Here is a 25,782-nt window from a genome sequence, read left to right on the forward strand (position 1 = left end):
CCTTCTCCCCGTATCCCTTCATGCCCTGACCAATCAAGAATCTATCAACTTCTGCCTTCAATATATATAAAGACTTGGCCTCCTCAGCTGCCTGTAGCAATGAATTTCACAGATTCACAGCTCCCTGGCTAAAGAAATTCCTCCTCATGTCTGTTCTAAAAGGACTGCCCTCTATTCTGAGGCTTTGTCCTCTGGTGTTAGACTCTTCCACCATATGAAACATCCTCTCCCATCCACTCTATTAAGGCCTTTCACCATTTGATAGGTTTCAATTAGGTCACCCCTATTCAAGAAGAGATAGAGGCAGAGTAAAGGAAATTATAGGCCAGTTAGTCTGACCTCAGTGATTAGGAAGAATGAATTCGAGTGAGGACAGGCCCCGAATCATCACATGTCAAGTTGTTTAATCCTGGAATCATTTTTGTGAACCTCCTTTGAACCCTCTCCAGTTTCAGCACATCTTTTTGAAGGGGCCCAAAACCGCTCACCAGAGGCCTCATCAGTGCTTTATAAAGTCTCAACATTACATCCTTGCCTGTATATTCTTGTCCCCTTGAAATGAATGCTAACATTGCATTTGCCTTCCTCATCACAGACTCAACCTGCAAAATAACTTTAGGGGATCCTGCACAAGGATTCCCAACTCTCTCTGCATCTCAGTTTTTTGTATTTTCTCTCCATTTAGAAAATAGTCAACCCTTTCATTTCTTCTACCAAAGTGCATGACCATACACTTCCTGACACCGTATTCCATCTGCCATTTCTTGCCCATTCTCCTAATCTGTTTAAGTCCTTCTGTAGCCTCTCTACTTCCTCAAAACTACCAGCCCCTCCACCTATCTTGGTATTGTCCGCAAACTGCAACAAAGCCATCAATTCCATCATCTAAATCACTGACATATAACGTAAAAAGCATCAGTCCCAACACAGACCCCTGTGGAACACCACTAGTCACCGACAGCCAGTCAGTCAGAAAAGACTCCCTTTATTCCCACTCTTTGCTTCCTGCCAGTCAGCCGGTGCTTTATCCATGCTAGAATCTTCCCCGTAATACCATGGGCTCGTAGTTTGTTCAGCAGCCTCGTGTGTAGCACCATGTCAAAGGCTTTCTGAAAATCTAAGTACACATCAACCAATTCTCCTTTGTCTATCCTGCTTGTTATTTCCTCAAAAATTCCAACAGATTTGTCTGGCAAGTTCTTCCCTTGAGGCTTATTTTATCATGTACCCTGAAACCATGTCCTTAACAATCAACCATGACTTTATTTTCTGTTGGTTTTTAAAAGCGCTAACTTCCCACTTACTTTTGGTCTATTATACACCCTCTCTTTGGCACAGCTGTTGAGGATTCAATGGGGAGGGAAAAATGGGATAAAGTGTATAATGGTGTAAAGCGATGCTTGATAGTCATGGCAAATGTAGAGTTTGCTTCTGTTATATGACCCTTTGCATCTATGATCCTGTAAAGGCACATTTCCAATGGAGCAAGGCAGCTAACTTACCTTGTTGCTTTTTAATGCATCAGAGTCCTCGTCGATATTCTACCAGATGAGGCTTCACATCTATACACACTTCTTCCCTAAGTAAGGGCAAAATGCTAATGGAACCAGCAGAAATAATTTCAACATGAGCTTGCACGTTCAGCTGAAGAAAGGAGACATTTTAAAACTTTTATAATATATTGTTTATTTTTTTTAAATGATAAAAGTAATTTGCTTGGTAGAACTCTGGGTATAAAAATAGTTACCATTCAGCTGAAAGTAAGAGGTGAAGCAATGAAATAAAAATCCCAAACAAAAAACAAACATTTTTAAAAGCTTAGCCAAATAGAAGTTCGTGCAACTTTGACTTAAGTTAGCCTTTCTTTTCCCATGGGGCAGAAATTCCAATTTTCAAAGTCCAGCATTTCTATTGATCAGAAGTCATTCATATGATTTGTACAAGAACAGAACAAAGATACTAGTGTCAGAAAGATGGTTGGAGAGATTCTGAAAATAATTATGGTGACACCATTTCTGATTTGTTTCTTCAGCACAACACCCTGAAACTTCCTTCACGTCATTTAGTGTGGCATTAGGAAAGGTTTCTGCAAACAAATGTTCCTTTATTAATAAACCTAATTTATACAATCACACATGAAGGATCAAACTCAGAATTATTTTTGCATATCAAAGTTGACGCAGAAAAAGCCAAGGGTTAATGATCATTTTAAAAAGTAGCCTTAAGGGATTCTAACTTTCAAAAAGACCCTGGTGAGTTATAATGTTTGAGGCAACTATCTTATTTGACTAAGATGCAAAAACTTTTTATTATGGTAAGTGGCCAGTATTTTTCCTTCTTCATGAATTTCAGCTGCAATATTCTGCATGCAGCATATTTCAGCATATTCTAAAAATTAATGAGTTGATCATTTTGTTTAATCATCATATTGTCAAATTGTAACAGCAAGTGAGATAACGATAGATAATTTTATTCTATATTCTACCCTTGATTCTTCCTCTTCAATAAGCACGGCAGGTAGCCTGGTTACATCTAAATAGAAAGATCATTCTTCATGTGCAAATCTAAGGACTGAGATGTTTGCTCTTAGAGGGCGTCACATATAGAGCTGATCCTATTCTCTTCAGATGTTAACATACATATAAAACATACATTTGGGAGCAGGAAAGAATCACTTAGCTCCTCAAGCGTACTTCACCATTTAATAAGATTATGGCTGATGTAACTCCACATTTCTATCTAGCTTTTGTAACCATTCACTTCCTTGCTTGTCAGGATTCTATCTGTGTTTGCATTAAATATTTTAGAGTCTGCATCCACCTCCGTTCTCACAGCCCACTTTAAAAAACAATGTTCAAAGATCAAAATAAATTTATTATCAAAATACATATACAGTATGTCACCATATACAAACCTGGGATTCAATTTTTTGTGTCAGTGGTGGAGGAAGGAAAACCAATTCTCTGAAAAGGGAGGACATCTCTGATGTCCATGAAAGGAAAGCCTCATCCTGGGGACAGATGTGGTGGTGACAAAGGAACTGAGAAAAGAGAATAGCAGTTTTTACTGGAGACAGGTTGGGAAGAGGTATAGTCAAGATAGCATGGGAATTGTTAGGTTTATAAAAGATGTCAGTAGACAGTTTGTCCCCAGAAACTAGACTATACCTGTAATGACCAGGTTACTTCTGAGAAGGGTTTGGTCCACTGGAGCATAAGAGAGTGATTGTGACAGAAGATCCCAAGGAATCTAATCATTTTATATTATCTATTTAATATGGAGATAAGGCCGTGTCTCTACTTTCTCAGAAGCTTGTGAAGATCCAGCATGTCATCTAAAACTGACAAACTTTTATGGATGCACAGAGGAGAGTACACTGACTCATTGCATCATTGCCAGGTGTGGGAACATCAATGCCCTCAAACAAAAAGTAGCAGATACAGCCCAGTTCTTTACAGGTAAAACCCTCCCCACCATTGAGCACTCCTATAAAGAGCGATGTCACAGCATCCAGTTATCCTAAGCCTTCCCAGGTTAACTGGACAAGTCCATGTTCTGAGCCTTCCTTGGTAATGCTCCCCAACTCTTCCTTCGCTACATTGATGATCGCTTTGGTACTGCTTCATGTACCCATGCTGAGCTCATCAATTTCATCAATTTTGTCTCCAACTTCCACCCCGCCCTTAAATTCACTTGGTCTATTTCTGACATCTCTCTCCTCTTTCTCAATGTCTCTGTCTCAGTTTCTGGGGACAAACTGTCTACTGACATCTCTTATAAACCTAACAATTCCCATGCTATCTTGACTATACCTCTTCCCAACCTGTCTCCAGTAAAAACTGCTATTCCCTTTTCTCAGTTCCTTTGTCACCGCCACATCTGTGTGACACTTTCTTTTCTGAACTGTTTGCAATACATGAAAAGTCTTGTTAGATAAGGACACTGTTACTGTAGGGCCTCACCAGTGCCCTACAAAACTAGAGCAAACCACAAACCTGGTTTCTTCTGTATTCAATTTCCTAAACAATCAACAAAACTATTTTCTTTCTAATAATTTGCTGTATCATAATGGGTTGCTAAGAACTGTGAACTAAGTTGATTGAAAGAAACCAGAGTTATTTGGAAGACCAGACAATGCCGAATTAAATTCGTTATTTGGGTGTCTGAGGTGTGGATGTGAGGCAGGAGGATTTTTGTTTAGTTCAGAGGCAGTGTTGTGGATGAATTGTAATTGTCCTTTGATCTTTAGCACATAAAATGTAGTGTAGCATTGGATGGAGCAGACCTTTCCCTCTCCCTATCCCCCCTCCCTGTCCTGCACCCCCTCCCAAAAGGCCGTCAATTTAGTTGTGAGAGTGTGTATCAAATAAAAGACTTCTTTACGTATTTACCAACCCTGTCTCTCTGGTCACTTTGTTTATGTGACAACGTATTTTTTTCTAATCATTTGCTGTATCTTTACACTAGCTTCTACAAATCATTGTAGTGGGATAATCGTATCCCACCGCATCTCCCAACTGCAACACTGCAGTATCTGGATAAATGTCTTTTTTAGTTTTCCTTACCAGTATGGACATTATCACATTTTCCTCATTATTCTCTAATTGATAAATCTTTGTCAACTCATTTAACCTACATCCTTTTTGCGTCATCAGCAAATTGAGCAACTGTATCTTCAGTACCTTCATCCAAGTCATTTATATAAATTGTAATAAAAATGTTAAGGCACCAGCGCTAATCCTGTGATACACCACTCAATACATCTTGCCGACTATTAAAAGACTCTATTTCCTGTCAGCCGACACAGTGACTTCTGTTGCTTTATGGACTGATCTCATTTTACGACGTACGCATTACTCAGGAATGCTTTTCTCCACGGCGTTAGATGGACTTTCCATTTGAGATTAATACAAGAATTACGAGGCAAAGCAATGCATGCTGGAAGTCAGAAATGAAAACAGAAAATGCCCAGCAGGTCTGGCAGCATCCATGCAGAGTGAAAGAGAGCTAAACATTCCGATAAATAGCCTTCTTTCATTAATTGTTTTATGGTTTATTTTCTTTCCGTTTTATAGGTTTTCTTACCCTTTTCTTCTGTCATGTAAAATACCCAGACCAAGCATAGCCTCCTAGCAAGAGAACTCTGAAAGATCGTAAAGGATGCAACATAAATTCACTTATGAATTTCTAACTCAGTTGACAGAAAAAAATCCCAGAAACCCTTTTCTGTGATGGCAAAGAAATATTATTTTTAAAGAGTAGCAAAATCACGTAATTGAACGGAAGTCTTGTTGCACACTCATTTTCTCATTCAGTGAACAATTTGTGTCCAAATCTAGGTGCACGAACAATGTGGGGAGTGTGGTAGAGTCAATGGTAGAGTGTGGTAGAATCAGATCAGCATATGTCATGAAATTTGTTGTCTTTGTGGTGGCAGCAGTACAATGTGATGTATAATAGAGAAAAAAGCTGTTAATTACAGTGTATGTATTATATACGTATAAAATTATGTAACTAGTGAAAAAAATACAAATTAAATAAGAAGTGAGGTTGTGTTAATGGGTTCAATATCCCTTCAGATGGCAGATGGCAGAAGGGAAGAAGCTGTCCTGAATTGTTGACTACGTACTTCCGGGCTCCCGTAGCTTCTCCCTGATGGTAGCAATCAGAAGGCGGCATATTTTGGGTCATGGGGGTCGCTAATGATGAATGCTGCCTTTTTTGAGGCACCGCTCCTTGAAGATGTTACCCCGACATTTTCCGTCCTTGCCTGTCCAAGAATTCCTGCACTGATGATGTCATGAATACAGAACATGTACAAGAATTGCTGAGCAAGTCTGCCAATACAGGTTGACATAGCAGGACTTCACAATACGTACTACCACTCCACTCATTCTTTCCTTCACTGGCTGACTATCTAATCATGAACAACAGTGGATTGTGAGAGAAAAAAACATAATTAATCAGGAGCAAACACGAGGAAATCTGCAGATGCTGGAAATTCAAACAACAACACACACAAAATGCTGGTAGAACGACAGCATTCGTCAGGACGAAGGGTCTCGGCCCGAAACGTCGACATCGCTTCTCCCTATAGATGCTGTCTAGCCTGCTGTGTTCTACCAGCATTTTGTGTGTGTAATTAATCAGGAGAATTGGTAAAGTTTGGATAGGTACATGGATGGTAGGGGTATGCAGGGCTATGGTCCTGGTGCAGGTCAATGGGAGTAGGCAGTTTAAATGGTTCAGTATGGATTGGATGGACCAAAGGGCCTGTTTCTGTACTGTACTTTTCTATGACTCTGTAACTTAGAGGAAAAGGAAACTGTCTTGCACATTTTCTGCTGTCACTGAGGTTACTTTTTTAAGGCTGCAAACAAGAGGAGCTGCTCTTCTTTTGAAAACAAATCATAATCGCTAGATCCTGTTGAGTGATTGGAGGGAGGGACGTAGGAGCAGAGTTAGCCCAGCTGGCACATCGAGTCTGCTCTGCCAATCAATCATGGCTAGTCCTGTTTTTTTTCCCCTCCTTCTCAACCCCAGTTCCTGGCCTTCTCCCTGTAACCTTTGAAGCCATGTCCAATCAAGAACCTATCAATCTCTGCCCTAAATACGCTCAACGATCTGGCCTCCACAGCTGCATGTGGCAACAAATTCCACAAAGTTCACCCGCCATTTTGAATTTACATCTTATTACAATTCTGCTGGTGTGCAATTCGTTCTAGAATCAGCCGCACATGCCCAGAAGGTTCAGACACTCAGATGAATCACAGACAGATCCTCAGTGTAAGCCAGTCTGGGGATCATCTCACCCACAGTGTTCTTATAGGTAGCAGCAACTGCTCGAGGACCCTGCGTTGTGCCGTCTTGACCCGAGTTGATCTATTCTTTTTCTCTTCATAAGTGAGTCAAAATGCCGTAAAATTATCTGCATCGTGGCAACGTAACCCAGGTATTTTCAGAGAAGTATCTGGGTTACAGTGGGCAGCATGGTGGCATTGCGGCTAGTGTAACACAGTTACGGTGCCAGCAATATGGGGTTCAGTTCTGCAGATATCCCTAAGGAGTCAGTGTATTCTCCCCTGCATTCCCTCAGTGTGCTCCAGTTTCCTTCCTCTTTCCGAAGACGTATGGACCCTCGCATTAGGGTTAATTGATCACATTGGTGTAATTTGGTGGCGCAGGCTCACGGGCTGGAAGAGCTTGTTACCGTGCTGTGTCTGTAACTGAAAACAGTGACACACCACTGACTGGAGTTCTCTCCCCTTGTATTCAACCCCAATATTCCCAATCTGATTACCCACTGTTATCTCGCCCAGTCCCTCACTTGCTCCCCAGGGGTCCTTCAGACCTTCTCTACATGCAGCAATAGTTTGAGTAAGGAGATCTGGGCTGTCGCCAAAGACACTCGCAAATGTCTACAGAAGTACACACTCAGTGATTTAGGAACGGTATTCAACAGCAGCTTTTCCCCCTCTGCCATCCATTTTCTGTGTGGACATTGGACCCATGAATTCCATCTCACTTCATTTTTAGTTTTGCACTACTTATTTAACTACTACATATATATGCTTAAGTTTGTTACAGCCGGGGGTAGTAATGGGGGCAACCTATTAAATGCTCCCAATGGCATGCGCCTCAAATAACCTTTGACAACCAAGCCCAGCCTGGTGCAACTGTTTCTACTGACAGGGTAAGCAGCAAAGATGGGTTACTGGCACCTTAAAACCAGTCACTTCGGGCAAATGGGGCTTGTCAGCCGTGATTGGCAGCTCATCTCAGAGAAGGACAACTCTGCCTTGCTTTGGGAGTAAACCCAGAGGGAAAAATCCGGAGCTGGAATCCCTGAGACAGTCCTACGTTGAGTTCAATGCTGACTGGCAACTCCTGTGACGCTGCTGGTACCAAACTGTATTGGTCTCTGCCGTTCCTTTGGGGTTATTGGATGTGTGGAGAGGTGGAGCTTGCTACATGGGCAACATTTTGCTCTCCATATTGTTCTGCCCAGACTAGCGTATCTGGACAGCTCGGGTGCAATATCCATTGTCAACTCTGACCAACGGAGGCCTCATACGTGCTACTATAATTCATGTTTTCTATTTATTATGTATTGCATTGTATTGTTGTCGCAAAGACAAAAAATTCATGACATATGCCAGTGATATTAAACCTGATTCTGAAACACTCCACAATGTCAGCAATCTTACTGCCACACAACTTTTGAATGAGTTTCTTGGTTCCAGAGTTTCCAGGACACAAGGGTTAAATGCACTCCATCGCTATGTGACTGAAAATTGCAGAGTTTTACTAACCTTGGAGGGTTTAATTAAATTAAGACATCTACTGCCTAAAACAGGCAGATGTTCCAGCTGCCCAAGGGAAGGCTCCTATAAAACAGAGCTGGAGCTGATTAGCTTTGTGACCTAGAGTGTGTAAAACCAGCCTTCCTATAATTTACAGAAACTGCACCAGGAAAGGAGAATGATATTAAGGCTAGGCATCCAAATTTGCTCTTAGGCCTCACTTCCATAAAGCCAATGACTGTGGTTACCTCGTAAGTAAGATTCTTAAGTCTTTGAGGATGGCATTCAAAAGGAGGCCTTGCTCAGGCTGCCTGGCACCAGATCACTATGGAAACAGGAGAAAAGCACTTCCCTGTTTCCACAGTGATACTATGAGAAGGGGTATCTAAATCTTACCCAAAGAGCTCTGTTGGTTCTGTAAAAGGTTCGTTGCTCAGGCAACAATAGACAAAGTTATTTTCCATTTTCTTCAAGGGGAATGCCTAACTGCACTAAATTGTACTATAAAGAGAATTTCCGAGGTTTTCTAAATAAAGGTATATTTATGGGGGGTGGGGGAGGTTGGGAAAATGTGATCAGTGATACCATATTTTGAACCAATTGGTCAATTGTATGATTGAAATTCATATTTATTTATCACATGTACATCAAAACATACAGAGAAATGTGTCATTTATAATAACAACCGGTTCATGCGGCTTCAATTTCATCACTTAAAACAAGTGTAGATACTGTATATACATGGATGGGAGGTGTATGGGGAGGTCTATGATCCAGGTATAGGTCGATGGGACTAGGAAGAATAATAGTTTAGCATGGGCTAGATGGGTCAAAGGGCCTCTCTCTGTGCTGTAGTGTGTGACTCTATGACTCGCTAACCAACACACCTAAGGACATGCTGGAGGCAGCCCACAAATGTCACCAGACATTCTGACAGCACGCCCACAATGTTCAACACTACACAAACAGCAACAATAACAAGATAACAGCAGCAAAATCAGTTCTTTTCACACCTTCACACTCACAGGCCCCCAACCCCAGGGCGGGCTGGCTCGGGGCCTCCAATCTTTGCCCCAGGACTCTCAAACTCACGGACGTTTGCCTCCACCTCCAGTCTCTGACCTGGACTCCCAGACTTGCAGGCAGCTCAGTGCAGCGAGCATTTCTTCCCTTTCACTTCAATCTGCACCACTCTTGCATTCCACTCTCGCAGGACACTTCTCTGAGAACTTTGTGACAACGCTTCTTTGCAAGGCCAAGTTCTGCAGCCTGCAGCACACCTGTAGTTTTTGAATGGGGAGAAAATTCAGAAATCCACGGTGCAGAGGGACTTGGGAGTCCTTGTGCAGGGTTCTCTGAAAGTTAACTTGCAAGTTGAGTCAAAGGAAGGGAAATGCAACGTTAACATTCATTTGCAGAGGATTAAAACAGAAATGCAAGGATGTAATGCTGAGCCTTTACAGCACATTGGTCAGACTACATTTGGAGTAATGTGAGGATTTTGGGCCCCTTATTTAAGAACAGATGTGCTGGCATTGGAGAGGGTCCAAAGGAGTTTCATGAAAATGAGCTCAGGAATGGAAGGGGGTAACGTATGAGAAGCATTGGGTCTGTACTTGCTGGAGTTTAGAAGATTGTAGGGAGAATCTCATTGAAACCTATCAAATACTGAAAGGCCTAGAAGAGAGTGGACATGGAGAGGATGTCTCCTATAGTGCAGGATTGTAAGACCAGAGGACACAGCCTCAGAATAGAAGGATGTCCCTTTATAAAAGTGCAGAGGAGGAATTTATTTAGCCAGAGGGTGGTGAATACCATAGACAGCTGTGGAGGTCAAATCATTGGGTATATTTAAGGAGGAGGTTGACAGATTCTTGATTAATCAAGTATGTCAAAGGTGACAGGGAGAAAGTGGAGAATGGGGCTGAGGGGAAGAATAAATCACGCATAATTAAATGGTGGAGCAGACTGAGGGCCTAATTCTGCTCCTCTGTCTTATGTTCGTACGGTCTATAGCCTTACTTAGATCCTTTGACGATCAGGCCGCATTGTACCTTAGCTCTAGCTCTGTTGAAGATGGTGAAATGCTGGTAGGGCTCTGAAAACCTGTGTCAGCCAATGAGCTGGGAGTGTTCAAGAACATCTTCAACCTCTCACTGCTCCAGTTGGAGGTTCCCACCTGCTTCAAAAATGTGACAATCATATCAGAGCCTGAGGAGAGCGAGGTGACCTGACTCAATGACTATCACCCACTGGCACTCACATCTACTTTGATGAAATGCTTTGAGAGGTTGGCCATGCCTGCAATCAGCTTCTGATTAAGCAAGGACCTGGAGCTGCTGGAATTTGCCTATCGCCACTGGCTCTCCTTGGATCACCTGAACAACAGCAGCGTTGCTGTTATTTGTTAGTTACAGCTCAGTGTTCAGCACCATCGTACCCTCTGAACTAATCAACAAACTCCAAAAACTGGGCCTGTGTACCTCCCTCTGCAACTGGATCCCTGACTTCCTCACTGGGAGAACACAGTCAGTGTGGATCCGAGGTAACATCTCCTCCTCACTGACAATCAACCCTGGTGCACCACGAGGATGTGTGCTTAGCCCACTGCTCGACTCTCTCTACATCCACAACTGCGTGGCTAGGCACAGCTCAAACGCCATCTATAAACTTTCCAATGCCACGACTATTGTTCGTGGAATTTCAGGCAGTGATGAGGAGGCGAAAAGGAGTGAGATAGATCACTTTGTTGAATGGTGTCACGACAACCACCTTGCATTTAATGTCAGTAAGTCCAAGGAATTGATCACGGACTTCAGAAAGGGGAAGTCGAGGGAACATACGTCAGTCCTCATTGATGGATCAGCAGTGGAAAGGGTGAGCAGTTTCAAGTTCCTGAGTAGCAACATCTCTGAAGATCCATCCTGGGCCTAACATATCGAGGCAACTACAAAGAAGGCACAACAGCAGCTATATTTCATTAGGAGTTTGAGGAGACATGGTATGCCACCAAAAACCCTTGGAAATTTCTACAGGTGTACTGTGGAGAACATTCTAACTGGTTGCATCACGGTCTGTTACAGAGGGGCCATTGCACAGGATTGGAAGAAGCTGCAGAAAGCTGTAAACTCAGCCAGCTCCATCATGGGCACTAGCCTTCCCATCATCGAGGACACCTTCAGAAAGTGATACCTCAAAAAGGCAGCATCCATCATTAAGGACCTCCAAAACCTAGGACATGCCCTCTTCTCACTGCTACCACCAAGGAGGAGGTACAAGAGCCTGATGGCACACACTCAATGTTTCAAGAACAGCTTCCTCCCTTTCACCATCAGATTTCTGAATGGACAATGAACTCCCTTTTGGCCCCATTTTAAAAATATATATATATACACACACACACACAAACAAAATACTTAATTTATTTGTTGTGTATTGCAATGTACTGCTGCCGCAAAACAACAAATTTCACAACATATGCCAGTGATATTAAACCTGATTTTGATTCAAAGTGGCAAAGATATGCTCAACAATTACTGTAGTTGGATGCAGGCACCTTATCAGTTGGTGCCTTTAGCTGCAGTCCCTGGGAACTAATCTGTATTATTGAGATGGTGAGTTGCCAAAAACTAAAGGCAGCATGACAACTTCTTTTTTCCCATGGATCTTTCCACTTCATGAAGGAGCATGTAAGGCAAGATTAATATGAACTGTAGTTCTTAAGCCTTTAGAAATTTTGCTGGTAAGTAAAATTGCACAATAGCTCACGGCTTTTAGAGAGAAGAGGGAATAAATCTTTACCAAAACAAACTGGTCATCAGTCACCTTTATATAAAAAAATGCGTAAGTTGTTCAGCTAACATTTCTGAACTGATATCCTTCTCATTCACAAGCTGCCACTTGTAATCTTGATGGGCCTTGGCAATGCCAACCCTGTGAAGAGCTGGCTGCAGACCAGGAAATGTTTCTTTCACACTGAAGTACCTGCAAGCATTGTTCCACTGATAAATGGTGGGCATGTGTCTTTGTCCAGTGCAAGGCGACTAGCAAAGGCATATAAAGGGCAATTTGCACATGAAACACATTATTTGGGAAGCAGTGAACAAATGACTAACTCAAGAGAATATTCTTCAGACATTGCACAAAAATACCGGTAGCAATTTCTTTCTTTTCTAAACCGGGGTGTATTGGTTATCAGAATCTATTAGACAGAATGTTGTGGACAGACGGAGCTCTCAAATGCTTTATTTAAATCCGATTCTCAAATTTTTGAATACTTTATTCAATTCATCAAGTATATTATCATTTATGAACCACTTAGTGTTATAATTTAAGAAATCTAGGGATGTATAGAAGAAAATATTTTTAAGTTAGCAAAACTGGAATGTATTTCAACTTTTAAAGGGATGAACTAGGAAACTTAATGATCCTCAATAATAAGTTGTTACAAAAGTTTACTTTTCAGTCACTAATCCCTCACAACATTCCAGGAGAATCATTAAACTACTAGATGGCAAATTCTTCATGAAAATCTTCAAAACCTCCTTGAATTCCATTACAAATACTCCCCATCCTCCCATATGCATACCTATAGATTTTATGTACTCACAAGCATATGTAAAAGGTGGAGAGTTTGAAAAAGGTGAAGGTTGAATCCTTCTATAAACGTTTGCCTCCTCTTGATTAGATTTCAATCCCCTCAAATATTTTCCCAGGAATAAGTGTGTGCAGGGAATCTGAGCGTGCTCCACTGCTCTGACCCCAGCTTCAGAAGACTGCTTGAGATAAAGTGCTGGAAGTACTATATACAAAATGCAGACTGTCAGCAATGGGACCAGGTATACGGAGCTGCTCTTGACATACACCAGCTGTGAACCAAATGACCTGTGGTCAGCCAGCAAGATTCACACACAAAAAACACTTTGGGCCTGTATCAGTTTCTTTTATTAGGCAATGGTATTTTTTTCAAACAAGTTCTGAATAAAAGATAAAGGAAAAAGTGGAACTTAAATATCCATTTCATCAAAATAGTTTTAAGGGTGGTGTAGAGTACATAGGCTTCAGACATGCCGTTTCTCTGTTCAGCTCATTGTGACCTGTGCTTGAACTTTTTGTTCTCTTGCTGCTGCATTTCATTGTCAGGCATTCCTGGCAGTCTCCACATTACATTATGAGGAAACTGCTAATACCTTGCTTTTCCTGACTGCCCTGTGCCATGCCATGCTGCTCTGGTAAAATACAATGGATTTTCTATTCTACATGGTAGAACTCCCATAGTTTGTAAACCCCAACCACATCGATTTGCTCCGTTACAATATATATCCTATGGTGAAAAAAACGATTTACAAGGATACTCTTATCCACGTTAAGTAAGTTCATTTTTTTGTGCAGAAGAGCTTTACTGTGTGCGTGTGTGTGTTTAAATAACTTGTTACTTTAGTACATTAAATGCACAAAGATGTTTGTCGCTGGAGCAGAAGCTTGTGAGGTAATAACCCCATTCATCAGCCCTCTGTAGCCTAAAGTTCAGTCTTGCCAGATGGGGTAGGATCGTTGCCTTCATCAGTTGAGCTCTGGCCCGTGGGTATAAAGGATAATGAGGCAGAGTTTATACAATACCGTTTACCAGTTGGACGGGGCCCATCATCAAAGATATGTCCCAGATGTGCACCACACTGAAATGGAATAGCAAAAGTAATTGCTTTCTTGTAACAAAATGGATATTTTAGATTGCTGTTATAGTCTACATCATTCATCACAGGGCAGTAAACTCTAGATAACATCTCAATATTCCTTCAGATCTAACCTTTCACCCTTTAATAGCAGCTATTTACTGTGCTTAAAAAGTACTCTTCCAGCAACTTGATAAAGTGATGCAGATTCAGAAATATTAATTATGCTTCATTAAATCAACCGGGCTGTAGTTAAATTCAGCTAAAGATTTCAAAAAGAATCATTATTTTATAACAGAGATTATAAACTAATTCTACAGGAATGTGTTTAACAGGGTTGCCTTTGAAATGGTCATGTGCATTTGTCAGTAGACACTAGAAACAATAAAAGTCACCTTTCTGAAGACTTCTGCTTTTGTACACACACGGAGGTCTGTCGAGCTGAGATCAGAGTGTGTATTGTTGATAAATAATGACACTGTTGTTAAAATTGCTTTCTGCCACTGTGACCCTGCCAGTCGTGTGGACCATCAGGTTAAACACCCTTTTTGTTGCCATGGATACAGAGATCCCTCCATTCCCTGGTATTACTTGCCAGCTTTAACATTCTGGTCTGTGATTCTAATACATACTCGAAACCATATGCAACAATTCCTGGACATTGCCAGTCAAGCCCAGTTACTCGATAAACCCAATAAAGTCTGCAGATACTGGGAATCCAAAGTAACACACACAAAATGCTGGAGGAACTCAGCAGGTGAGACAGCATCTATGGAAATGAATAGATAGTCGACGTTTTGGGCCAAAATCCTTCTTCAGAACTGAGAAGGAAGGGGGAAGACTCCAGAGTACAGAGATGATTGGTTACATTTATATTAAATATATCCATTACATGAATTAAATTTTTATGTTTTTATATAATTTTTTGGAGAATTGGAGATGCAAACTTAAAATCTTTTACATCATTGTGTGAGAAGCATATATTTATTCTTTCTATCTATTTTCTACAATAGTATCTTGTCTCAATCCTGCAATATTGAACCCTTATTCGGGTGCAGTTCAAGTGGACACTGTCACAACAGTAATTGGCAACCTTTAAAAGGAGGGCTTTGTGGTTAATGTGACAATACCATCCAGCTGAATCCTGTTCTCACAGATGTATTGTGAACATGGACTGTTGGATATCAGATTAGTCTTTTCTTTAAACTTCTTTAAACTGGAGGTACTGAAGGCAAATCTGATTTCACTTATCAACAACTTCACTAATATCAGTTGTACATAAACCAAAAGCCAAATCTGTGATTTAAAAAAAAAATTTCTGTGGCTGTACTGCTGAAATAACAAGAGAATAAATCAGATATGCTTTTAGCATTTTTGATCTACTGACCTGCATAAATGTGGTTTGGAAAATTGGAGCAAACTTACATATTATAAACACGAGAAAGTCATCGGATGCTGGAAATCTGAATACACACACACACACAAAATGCTGGAGGAACTCAGCAGGTCCGGCAGCATCTATGGGAATGAAGTAACAGTCAATATTTTGGGCTGAGACCCTTCTTCAGGACTAAGAAGGAAGGAGGAAGACACCAGAAAAAAAAAAGTGGGGGGAGTGGAAGGAGACTAGCTGGAAAGTGATAGGTGAAGTCAGCTGGATGGGAAAGGTCAAGGGCTGGAGAAGAAGGAATCCGATAGGAGAGGAGAGTGAATGCTGCCTGACCTGCTGAGTTCCTCCACCACTTTGTGTGTTACGTATTATAAAACTTGATATCCATAAATTGTTGGCAAAAGAGTAATCAATGCAAATTTCCCTAGAAATAAGCTTAACTTAAAAAGGTATAAAAGATGGCTCCTATGTAATAACATTCAATAGCAGTATAAGTGTAAAACCAATAAGTTATTAATAAACTTACGTAGCTACAGCTGGTCTCAATCCTGTGCATTCCATGGGAAAAGTCATCTACCTGTGTTATTGCCTTAGAATCCAGCACATCATAGAAAGACGGCCAACCTGTGTGGTAACAAAATGAATCATCAATAGTTTGATTGTACAATCCTGCGTCTCCTCCACCAGCACAGGTGCATTTCAAGATAGTGTGCTTATCCCCCTGCTCTACCTGCTTTACACTTATGACTATGCTGCTCAGCACAGATCCAATGCCATATTTAAGTTTGCTGACGACAGCACTGTCGTCAGCCAAATCAAAGGTGGTGGTGAATCTGGCTGAGTGGTGCCACAAAAACCTCTCACTCAATGTCAGGAGCTGATTATTGACTTCAGTTGGAGGAAACCAAAGGTCCATGAGCCAGTCTTCATCTGGAGATCAGAGGTGGGGAGGGAGAGCAACATTAAATTCTTGGTATTATCATTTCACAGGCTCTGTCCTGGGCTCAGCACACGTGCAAATATGAAGAAAGTACAGTAGCACCTCTGCTTCCCTAGAAGTTTGTGAATGACTCCAGGATTGAATGGCTCGTCACATGAAGAATATTTGTTGGATCTGGGCCTGCATTCACTGGAATTCAGAAGAATGAGGGGTGACCTCACTGAAACCTATTGAATAGTGAAAGACTTTGATAGAGTGGATGTGGAGAGGACATGACCACCTGAGGGAGAGTCTAAGACCAGAGCACACAGGCTCAGAATAGAGGGGGTGTCCTTTTAGAATGGAGATGAGGAGAAATTTCTTCTGCAAGATAGTGGTGAATCTGTGAAATTCTTAACTACAGGCAGCTATGGAGGCCAAGTCTTCATGTATATTTAAGGCAGAGGTTTATAGATTCTTGATTGATCGGGGCACGAAGGGATATGGGGAGGAGGCAGGAGAGTGGGGCTGAGAGGAACATTGAATCAGCCATGATAGAATGGTGGAGCAGACTCGATGGGCCAAATGGCCTAATTCTGCCCCTATATCTCATTGTCTTATTGAGCACATCTACATGAAACGCTGTCACAGGAAAGCAGCATCCATCATCAGGGACCACCACCACCCTGGTCATGCTCTCTCCTTGCTGCTGCCATCGGGTAGATGGTACAGGAACCTCAGGACCCACAGCACCAGGTTCAGGAACAGTTATTATTACCCCTCAACCATCAGACTTTTGAACCAGAGGGAATAACTTCATCTGCCCCAACAATGAACTGTACCTACAACCTATGGATTCACTTTTCATCTCACGTTCTTGATACTTATTGCTTATTTCACGACTTCAGGATTGAAGGACGTCCATTTAGAACAGAGATGCGGAGAAATTACTTTAGTCAGACGATGGTAAATCTGTGGAATTAGTTGCCATGAGCAGCAGTGGAGGTCAAGTCATTGGGTTCATTTAAGGCAGAGCTAGATAGGTTCTTGATTAGCCAGGACATCAAATAGCATGGGGAAAGTTAGGGGAGTGGGGATGACTGGAAGAATTGGTTCAGCGCCCATGATTGAATGGGGGAGTAGACTCGATGGGCTAAATGGCCTACATCTGCTCCCATATCTTATGGTCTTATTTATTTAATATTTTTTTTCTTTTGTACTTGCACAGTTTTTTGCCTTTTGCACATTGGTTGTTTGTCCATCCTGTTGGGTACAGTCTTTCATTGATTCTATTGTGTTTCTTGGATTTACTGAGTATGCCCACAAGAAAATGAATCTCAGGGTTGTATATGATGACATATATGTACTTTGATAATAAATTTAGTTGAACTTTGAGATCTGCATTCCCAGAATAACTTCAGTTTTAATGGCTTACTAGTTACATATGATAATGGTAATAATGAAAATTACACGATTTAATTCCAAAACTATTGACAGAAACAAAGGACAGCACTTAAACTATTTTAAATAATATATGTATTATTATATATATATATAATTATTTTATAGATCAGCTGTTACAGAATCAGCAAGTGAATAGCGTGCAAGAGGACAAGGTTAATTAATTTAGGGAAGAGTGATGATAATATGTTTTGTATTAAGATTGTAAGTGTCTTAGTTGAAAATGAAAGCAGGGCAAACAGTCTCAACAAAGCTAACTACAAACATATGAAGCATGATTTGTCTGGTAGAGTGAGAAATGGAAAAGTGTGACAATGGCCAAGCAAGAGCTAATATTTTTAAATAAACAATATATTGTTTTCTTTCCTTGAAACAAAACATGAAAAGTGATCCAACTGTAGCCAACAATGAATTAAGTCAAAGAAAAAAAATTATAGGATTGCCAAGTAGGAGACAGTTTGAAGATTGGGCGAATTTCAGAATTCTGCAAATGAGGATCAAGAAATTGAGTGAAGGATCCTAATGAAGGGTCTTGGTCCAAAAACGTCCACTGTTTACTCCATTCCATAGATGTTGTCTGGCCCGCTGGGTTACTCCAGCATTTTGTGCGTGTTGCTTGAATTTCCAGTATCAGCAGATTTTCTTGTGTTCCCAAAATTGATAAGTATAGAACATGTGTATGAAGATAATCCATCGAGTAATACAAAAATGCATCATAAACATTTCTACAGACGTGGGATAAGGAAACGATTAGCAAAGGTTCAACTCAACCCCTTACATTCTGGGATGGGAGAAATTATATTGGAAAATATAGAAATGGTTGAGAAATTAAAGAAGTATTCTGTTGGATAAAACAAAACCAAATTCTTGAAAAAAAATTACGAATAGGGGAAGGGTAGTGATATTAAACAAATTAGCATTAAGAAAAAGCAATTTTGGAGAAATTAATGGAACTGAAATCCAATAAATTCTCTTGATAATATTCACCCCAAGGTTTTGAAAAAGTTGTATATGGAAGTTGTGGATGCTGGTGATTATTTTCTAAAGTTCAATGTCTCCATCTGATTATAATGCAAACAGGGAACTAGAGTGTAAATGTTGGTAACCATTTACGAGTGGTAACAGGACAATTAAACATAATAAGATGTTTGATCAGAATTAATGAACTTACAAACAGAAAACTTTTGAGAAATTGGTTTGGAGTTTGTAACTTGCAGAATAGGTGATGGGTAAGTAGTAGATGTAGTATATTTTGAGTTTCCGAAAGGCTTCAACGAAATGCCACCCAGGAGAATATTGAACAAAATCAGGGCACTTGGGTTCATTAATAACATACTAGTATGTCAAACAATGATTTATGTATAGACAGCAGGGAGTTTAGATAAGGAGGTATCTTTGGGTACAGAGCTGTGTAACATGCAGGATGCCAAAGGGATTACTCTTGGTATCCTAGATGACGTAAACCTGTGTGGTTGATGTAAGGGAGTTGTAGAGATGCTTCAGATGTATCCAGGACATCTTCAAGGAGCGATGCCTCAAAAAGGCAGCATTGATCATTAAGGAATCCCATCATCCTCTTCTCATTGCTACCATCAGGGAGGAGATACAGAAGACTAAAGCCACACACTCAACAATTCAGGAATAGCTTCTTCCCCTCTGCCATCAAATTTCTGAATGGACATTGAACCCATGAACACTATCTCACTACTTTCTCTTTCTCTTTTTGCACTATTTAATTAACTTTATAAATATATATTTAATTCTTACTGTAATTTACAGTTTTATTATTATGTACTATAAAGTACTGCTGCTGCACAATAACAAATTTCACAAATATGTCAGTGATATTAAACCTGATTCTGATTCTGATACAGATTGACAAAGTGAATGGGCATCTATCAAGTTGATGAATTCATTCCCTTGAAGAAAGTTGAAGAAATATAGAATAACATTTTTTTAAACAATAAAGACTGAAAAGTGTCAAGGGAAACCAGGAATGTAACATGCAGCTACATTAGGACAGTTATTTTCCTTAATAAATTCATATAGGACCTCATTAAGCCAGCACCTAGAATAATAATGTCCTTAAGAAAACATTTATTTGTGATAGACTGAGCACGATAAAGATTAATCACATTAATTCCTGCTATATAACAAATCACCTATAAATAGAGATTAAGGAGATTTGGTCTGGATTAATATCAGTTCAGAAAATCGAGAGGTGATCTCATTAAAATATTTTTAAAATTCTTATGAAGCTTGAAGGATTTATGCAGGGAAGATATTTTCTGTAGCTGAAATGCCTAAAACCGGATTTCTCATTTCAAAATGAGGGGTTGGTCATTCACATCAGAGATGAGAAGAAATTTCTTTACCTAGAGGTTCGTAAACCTTTGGAGTTCACTACCCACGAAAGCTCTAAATGTCATTCGCTAAATGTATTCAAGAGAGAGATTGATATGTTCAGGAATCAGGGGATAGGAATTTGTACAGAAAGGCTGGTAGTGGGGTAGAAAGGCAGCCATGATCTTATTGTATTGTAGAGCAGTTGAGAGGATCAGAATGGCCTACGGCTATGCTTCGTTACTCCAAAACGTAAAACCAATCATACGAAAAAAACAAAAAAATGTGTACTTTTTTTTTACTTTAGTGAGGCACACACTTATGACACTGTGGTATGATGATGGCGTATGACTTTCATATACTTTGTACATAGAACCCTCAGTGAATTATGTAGACAACAAATAATGCTTAATGAAATAATATGTTTATAATATTCAAAATTATAATATATTCAAATATACTCAAATATTAAATACATACTTCTGCAGCAAAGTGCTGGAGGAACTCAGCAAGTCAGGCAGCATGTATGGAAATAAATAAACAGTTGGCACTGAGGGCTGAGATTCGTCATCAGGGCAAACTGTTGCTTCTTATATTCTAGTGTTCCTCAACATCAGCGAGTAGTTCAGAACGAGTGGCTGCCTCAGCCTCTGAGTGTGTGCCAGTGGCCAGAGCCAGAGGTAAATGTTGGTCTGGGCTGATACTGCCTCACGTGTTGTGAGAGAGCATATCAGCAGGGTTCGGGATTGAGGGATCTCTGAATGGGAAACCAGTGCACCAAAAGGAGCAACCTAGAACTCCAATCTGCAAAGTTAAGCAGCCTTATTTGTGTTTCAGAGAAGATGGGCTTCTCACCCGTTAATAACAGAGTTGGATGAATGTTGGGAAGCTGAGGTGACCTTCCTGACTTACTCAATTGTAAAATAGATAGCCGTTAGTTAAACTTCTCCACATTTCTGTTTGAGTCATGCTATGATCTGGTTTGCCTTCACGGTGATTGTTAATTTGTAAGATGAAAAATTGAATGAATACTCAACTATGGCTGGCACCACAGCTACACCAGATACGATCATCATCTGATTGCCACAGCAAGAGTGGCTTTACAGTATGAATCAATGTCTGGCCATCGGAAAGGAAGTACGACTGAGTAGCCTGTATATCCTCATCATTCATCCACTTGCAGACATCCGAATTTAACACAACCCGGGAACAGAACCTTGGACCTTCTCATTTATACAGTAACTAACGATGGTCTGCACCGAAGTTCTGTTTGTCTAGAGGTATCTGACAGTTACATTAGAATAAAATACAATGGAAATAGAGGTTGTGATCACATCAATATACACGAATACTCTGATTTCTCAGATGAACAGATTGCTTTCTAACCTTTTTGCGATGCCAGTTAGTGGCAGTACATGCATGTATAGTGTTTCAACAATGATTCTCCACCATCACACACTGTCAGATGTGAGTGCAATATCCAGACAGTCTGAAACTTCAATTGGTGAAATGTGTTACTGGCTATGCAGATATGTACTGAGCAGCACCAGATAATGCTCATACAATCGAGGACCACATCCACCTACCCACCTACTATTCTGACAAAAGGTGCTATCCGGAGATGAAAAGGAGTTAAATGTTAGGAATAACGCAAAGAACCAATATCAAGCTGAGAAGTTCAGAAAGTACCATTCACTATCAATACAGAACTCGGGACCTTATCACGTTATGATATGGAGACAAGTGGTTGGAAGGGGAAGCGACTCCTGGGTGGACTCCTCTAACTGGTAGATCTGTATAAAATGTCTAGAGAACTGGTCACGTTATAGCTGGGTTTGAAGCTACTTAACTGAATTTCACTTCTCGGGATGTAATATTTTTATGCATCTTATATTTTTGCTTCATGCTTCTTCCCCTCTGCCATCAGCGTTCCGAATGGACATTGAACCCATGAACGCCACCTCACTACTTATTAAATTTCAAAGTGGCCGGTGGTGCGGTCCCAGATTCGAATCTGGCTGACTCCTTGTCCACTTTCCATCTGTGCTGGGTTGAGTGTTGAGCTAGCAACTCAGCCTTGTGTAAAAACAAACAAATGCTAAAGAACAACAAGGTTGTCGTCCAATATGCCACAAGGTGCAGAAAGGAACAAAAAAAAATATTATATTTTATATATATTTACCGTAATTTGCAGTTTTAACTACGTATTTCAATGTACTGCTGCTGCCGCGTAACAACAAATTTCTAGAGATATGCCAGTGATATTAAACCTGATTCTGATACTAATCTATAAATAGTAATAAAATAATATTTTTAGAAAACTTAAAAATTCCATTGGGTATTAAGGTGGTTTGCTTTTTCTAAAACTATTAACAGTGCTAGTCTAATTTTAATTCATCAATTGAGGAATGTTCAACCACAATGCAACATTGAGCATTTTTAAGGATTTTGTACACACTTTAAAGATTACAGTGAATAGTAAAATAGTTGACAGAATAAATAACTTCTAAAAAAATACCCTTGCCAGTGAAGGTTATCACTGATTTTTTTTAAATATTGCTCATTCTTGCAATTTGATACTGTCACCATTGTAAAGAGCATGTCCATCATGGTTCTTCCTCAGTCTGCCCAGGGCTGTAGTTGCTTCATTTTAATCTTCTTAAATATCATATTTTGGTAACCCTTCCAGGTGTCAGGCAACTGCATAACTCAGGTTCGAAAGCTTTGAGCTAATCTATTCAAACAATAACAATGCAAGGTGTAGCAGGTTAACAAATAAGAGTTTAGTACAAGCTTCTCCAAGGAGGATGGAATGATAGTACACAGCTCCTTTGATTCATAAGAGATCACTCTCTTTGGCCATCACTGACTTTTCCCTTTGTCATGGAAGTTTTTCCTATCTAAATAATTGCCTGCTCTACTTTGGAAGATGGTACTGATAACCACAATATTCTACCTAAAAATATTTGTCCTCATTTTGTCTCTGGTTCTGTTACCTATTAACTTAAATTGCATTCCTCGTTTAGACCATAAAACATAGGAGCAAAATTAGGCTATTTGGCCCATCAAGTCTGCTCTGCCATTCCATTATGGCTAATTTATTACCCCTCTCAATCCCATTTGCCTGCCTTCTCCCTGTAACCGTACTAATCAAGAACCTATCAATCTCCACTTTAAATATATCCAGATTCACCGTCTTCTACCTAAAGAAATTCCTCCTTATCTCTGATCTAAAGGAACATCCCTCTATTATGGGCTGTGCCCTCTTGTCCTAGGCTCCTCCATTATGGAAACATCCTCTCCATATGCATCTTATCTAGGCTTTTCAATATTCATTGTTTCCAATTTTCCAACATGAAATATAGAATTTTGAACATTTTTATCTAACTTATCCTCACCTTCTACATTTAGGAAGAACAATTCCAGAGTTTGTTTTCTTCTCTCCACATAACTAAAATCCTTCAAATCTTGGATCCATTTAGTGAATTCCCTCTGCACCCACTCTTAATTTTTCCAAAGTGTGGTGCCCGAAGTTGATTACAGTTACCCTACATGGTGCTTTATAAACATTTCTAGTTGTCATTGTAATTCTAGCACATTTAAAAATACATGGTGTAGCAGATGTGTTGTTAATTTGGTTATCCCAGAACAGGAGCTGCGGGGCAATTTTCTGTCCAATAACAGCTCCAGGCACACACGCATGGAGTTTAATAGGGCAGCTTTGACCTCTGCAAACTTCCTGGTTCTCAGGCTGAGAAATCCATCCATTGTAACCGCACCAGATCAGTCAGGAATAAGGACACTGAACCCACAAAATTCAAGAGGAAAAACTGTCTTTTGGGCAAAAGTAAAGCTTTTTGCTTAACTTAATCAAGATTGCCTAAATATGATTAAATTATATGCATGTGTTAAGTCTTCTACCCTAAGATAACTTAAAATAAATCATACTCTAAAACCCAAAATCTGTTCCTTAGTAAGTACATTCATGCAACACTAACAGCCATTACAGAGCAGAATGCAATGGGAATTCTACAAAAAACAAAAGACGCTAGAAATCTGAAATAAAAATAGAACATGCAGCTCTGTACAACAATGTTATAAAACAGAAAAAGCTAAAAATGCTCAGCAGCTCAGGAAGCATCTGTGGAAAGTGAAAAAATGTCTTTGACATTTCAAGTCAAAGACCCTTCATCTATTTCACTTTCCACAGATGTTGCCTGACCTGCTAAGTATTTTCAGCATTTTCTGATATGATTCCTGCGAAAGGGTAATGACGTTATTGTACAGTGCCTTGTAAAAGTATTCAGCCCCAACCCTTTGGTCACATAAATGAGTATTATAATCAGAGATTTTGATCAATTTAAATGAGAATTTTTTATTTGTAAATCAGATGCTCTTTTTCACATTAGAGCCCAAAAAATAGGGAAAATTGTAAAGCATTAGCAACTAAAAATTCAAAAACAAAAATGTCAGCTTGAAGTATTCATCCCCCTTTGCTCACTATTAGTTGAACCACCCCTCAGAGCTATTACAGCCAGCAGTCTTTTTGGATAAGTCTCTATTAGCTTTGCACAGTGTGAAGAATCAAGATTTGTCCATTTCCCGTTGCAGAATTGCTCAAGCTGTACCAGGTTAGTTGGGGATAGCCATCTTGAGGTCTTTCTAGAGATGTTCGATTGGTTAAGGTCAGTACTTTGAGTGGGCCACTCAAAGACATTGATTTTCTTCATTTCAAGCCAGCCTATGGTTGCTCTGGCAGTGTGCTTTGGGTCATCGCCCTGCTGAAAGACAAGCTTACTCCCCAGTTTAAGCCTTCTGGCAGAGGCTAGCAAGTTTTTGTCTAGTATACGTCCGTATTTCGCAGTATTCATCTTCCCATCACTCCTGACCAGATTTCCAGCCCCTGCTGCTGAAGAGCATCCACATAGCATGATGCTTTACAGGATGGATAGTGTTACTCGGCTGATGCACAGTATTAAATTTACGCCACACGTACCACTTGGTGTTGAAGCCAAAAAGTTCTAATTCAGTCTCATTTAACCACAAGACCTTCCACATCTTTACAGTATCTACGTTATGCTAGCAAAGTCTTTACAGGCAAGGATATGCTTTTTTGTTAAGCCAAGGCTTCTTCCTTGCCACTTTTCCATAAATACCCCTTTGGTGCAAGGTCTTAAGAGATTGAACGTCACTTCCAGATGCAGCCACTGACTTCTGCCGCTCACTGAGAGCGACTGTTGGCTCACAGTTATGTCTCTTACAACTTCCATTCCTCCCTGGCGACTAGGTTTATAGGGACAGGCAGACATAAGCAGTTTGGCTGTGGTTTCAATTTGTTTCCACTTCTTCATGCTGAGCTGCACTGAGCTCCAAGGCACGTTCAGTGCCTTTGAGATGGTCTTGTACCCTGCCCCAGGTTTGTGCTTCTCTATTATCATTTCCTTGACTTGTCTTAAATACCCTTTTGTCTTCATTTTGGTTTGGTCTTTTGAAAATTGCCATTCTGTTGGGCCTTACAGAGAGAGGGGGCATTTATTGAGAACAGGTGACCCTTCAATTTTCTGCATCAACAAATTGCATGAGTTCGTAAGGTAATAAACAGTATTGTACCTGAGGAAAGCTAGCACAGTTATTACAAAAGGGATGAATACTTCGTCAGCCTCACAACTTTGGTTTTTAATTTTTTGTAAATTG

The 25,782-nt window shown here is 40.2% G+C and overlaps 1 protein-coding gene across 6 annotated transcripts in view; it reads right to left on the reverse strand.

Moving 5' to 3' along the window:
• Positions 1-12,651: 12,651 nt before the first annotated feature.
• Positions 12,652-25,782, reverse strand: part of msrb3 (methionine sulfoxide reductase B3) — a 129,645-nt gene continuing 116,514 nt past the window's right edge. For 2 of the 6 annotated variants that reach the window (XM_059978380.1, XM_059978381.1), the window contains exons 6-7: positions 15,892-15,989; positions 12,655-13,978 (exon numbers count right to left, since the gene is read on the reverse strand). In XM_059978380.1, coding sequence (XP_059834363.1) covers positions 13,823-13,978; positions 15,892-15,989 — 254 coding nt within the window. In that variant the 3' untranslated portion in view covers positions 12,655-13,822. Of the gene's footprint in view, positions 13,979-15,891; positions 15,990-25,782 lie in introns of all 6 variants that reach the window. The other 4 variants (XM_059978378.1, XM_059978376.1, XM_059978377.1 and 1 more) reach the window with 4 other exon arrangements.

This window comes from Hypanus sabinus, chromosome 8 (assembly GCF_030144855.1).
Source record: "Hypanus sabinus isolate sHypSab1 chromosome 8, sHypSab1.hap1, whole genome shotgun sequence".
NCBI lineage: Eukaryota > Metazoa > Chordata > Chondrichthyes > Myliobatiformes > Dasyatidae > Hypanus > Hypanus sabinus.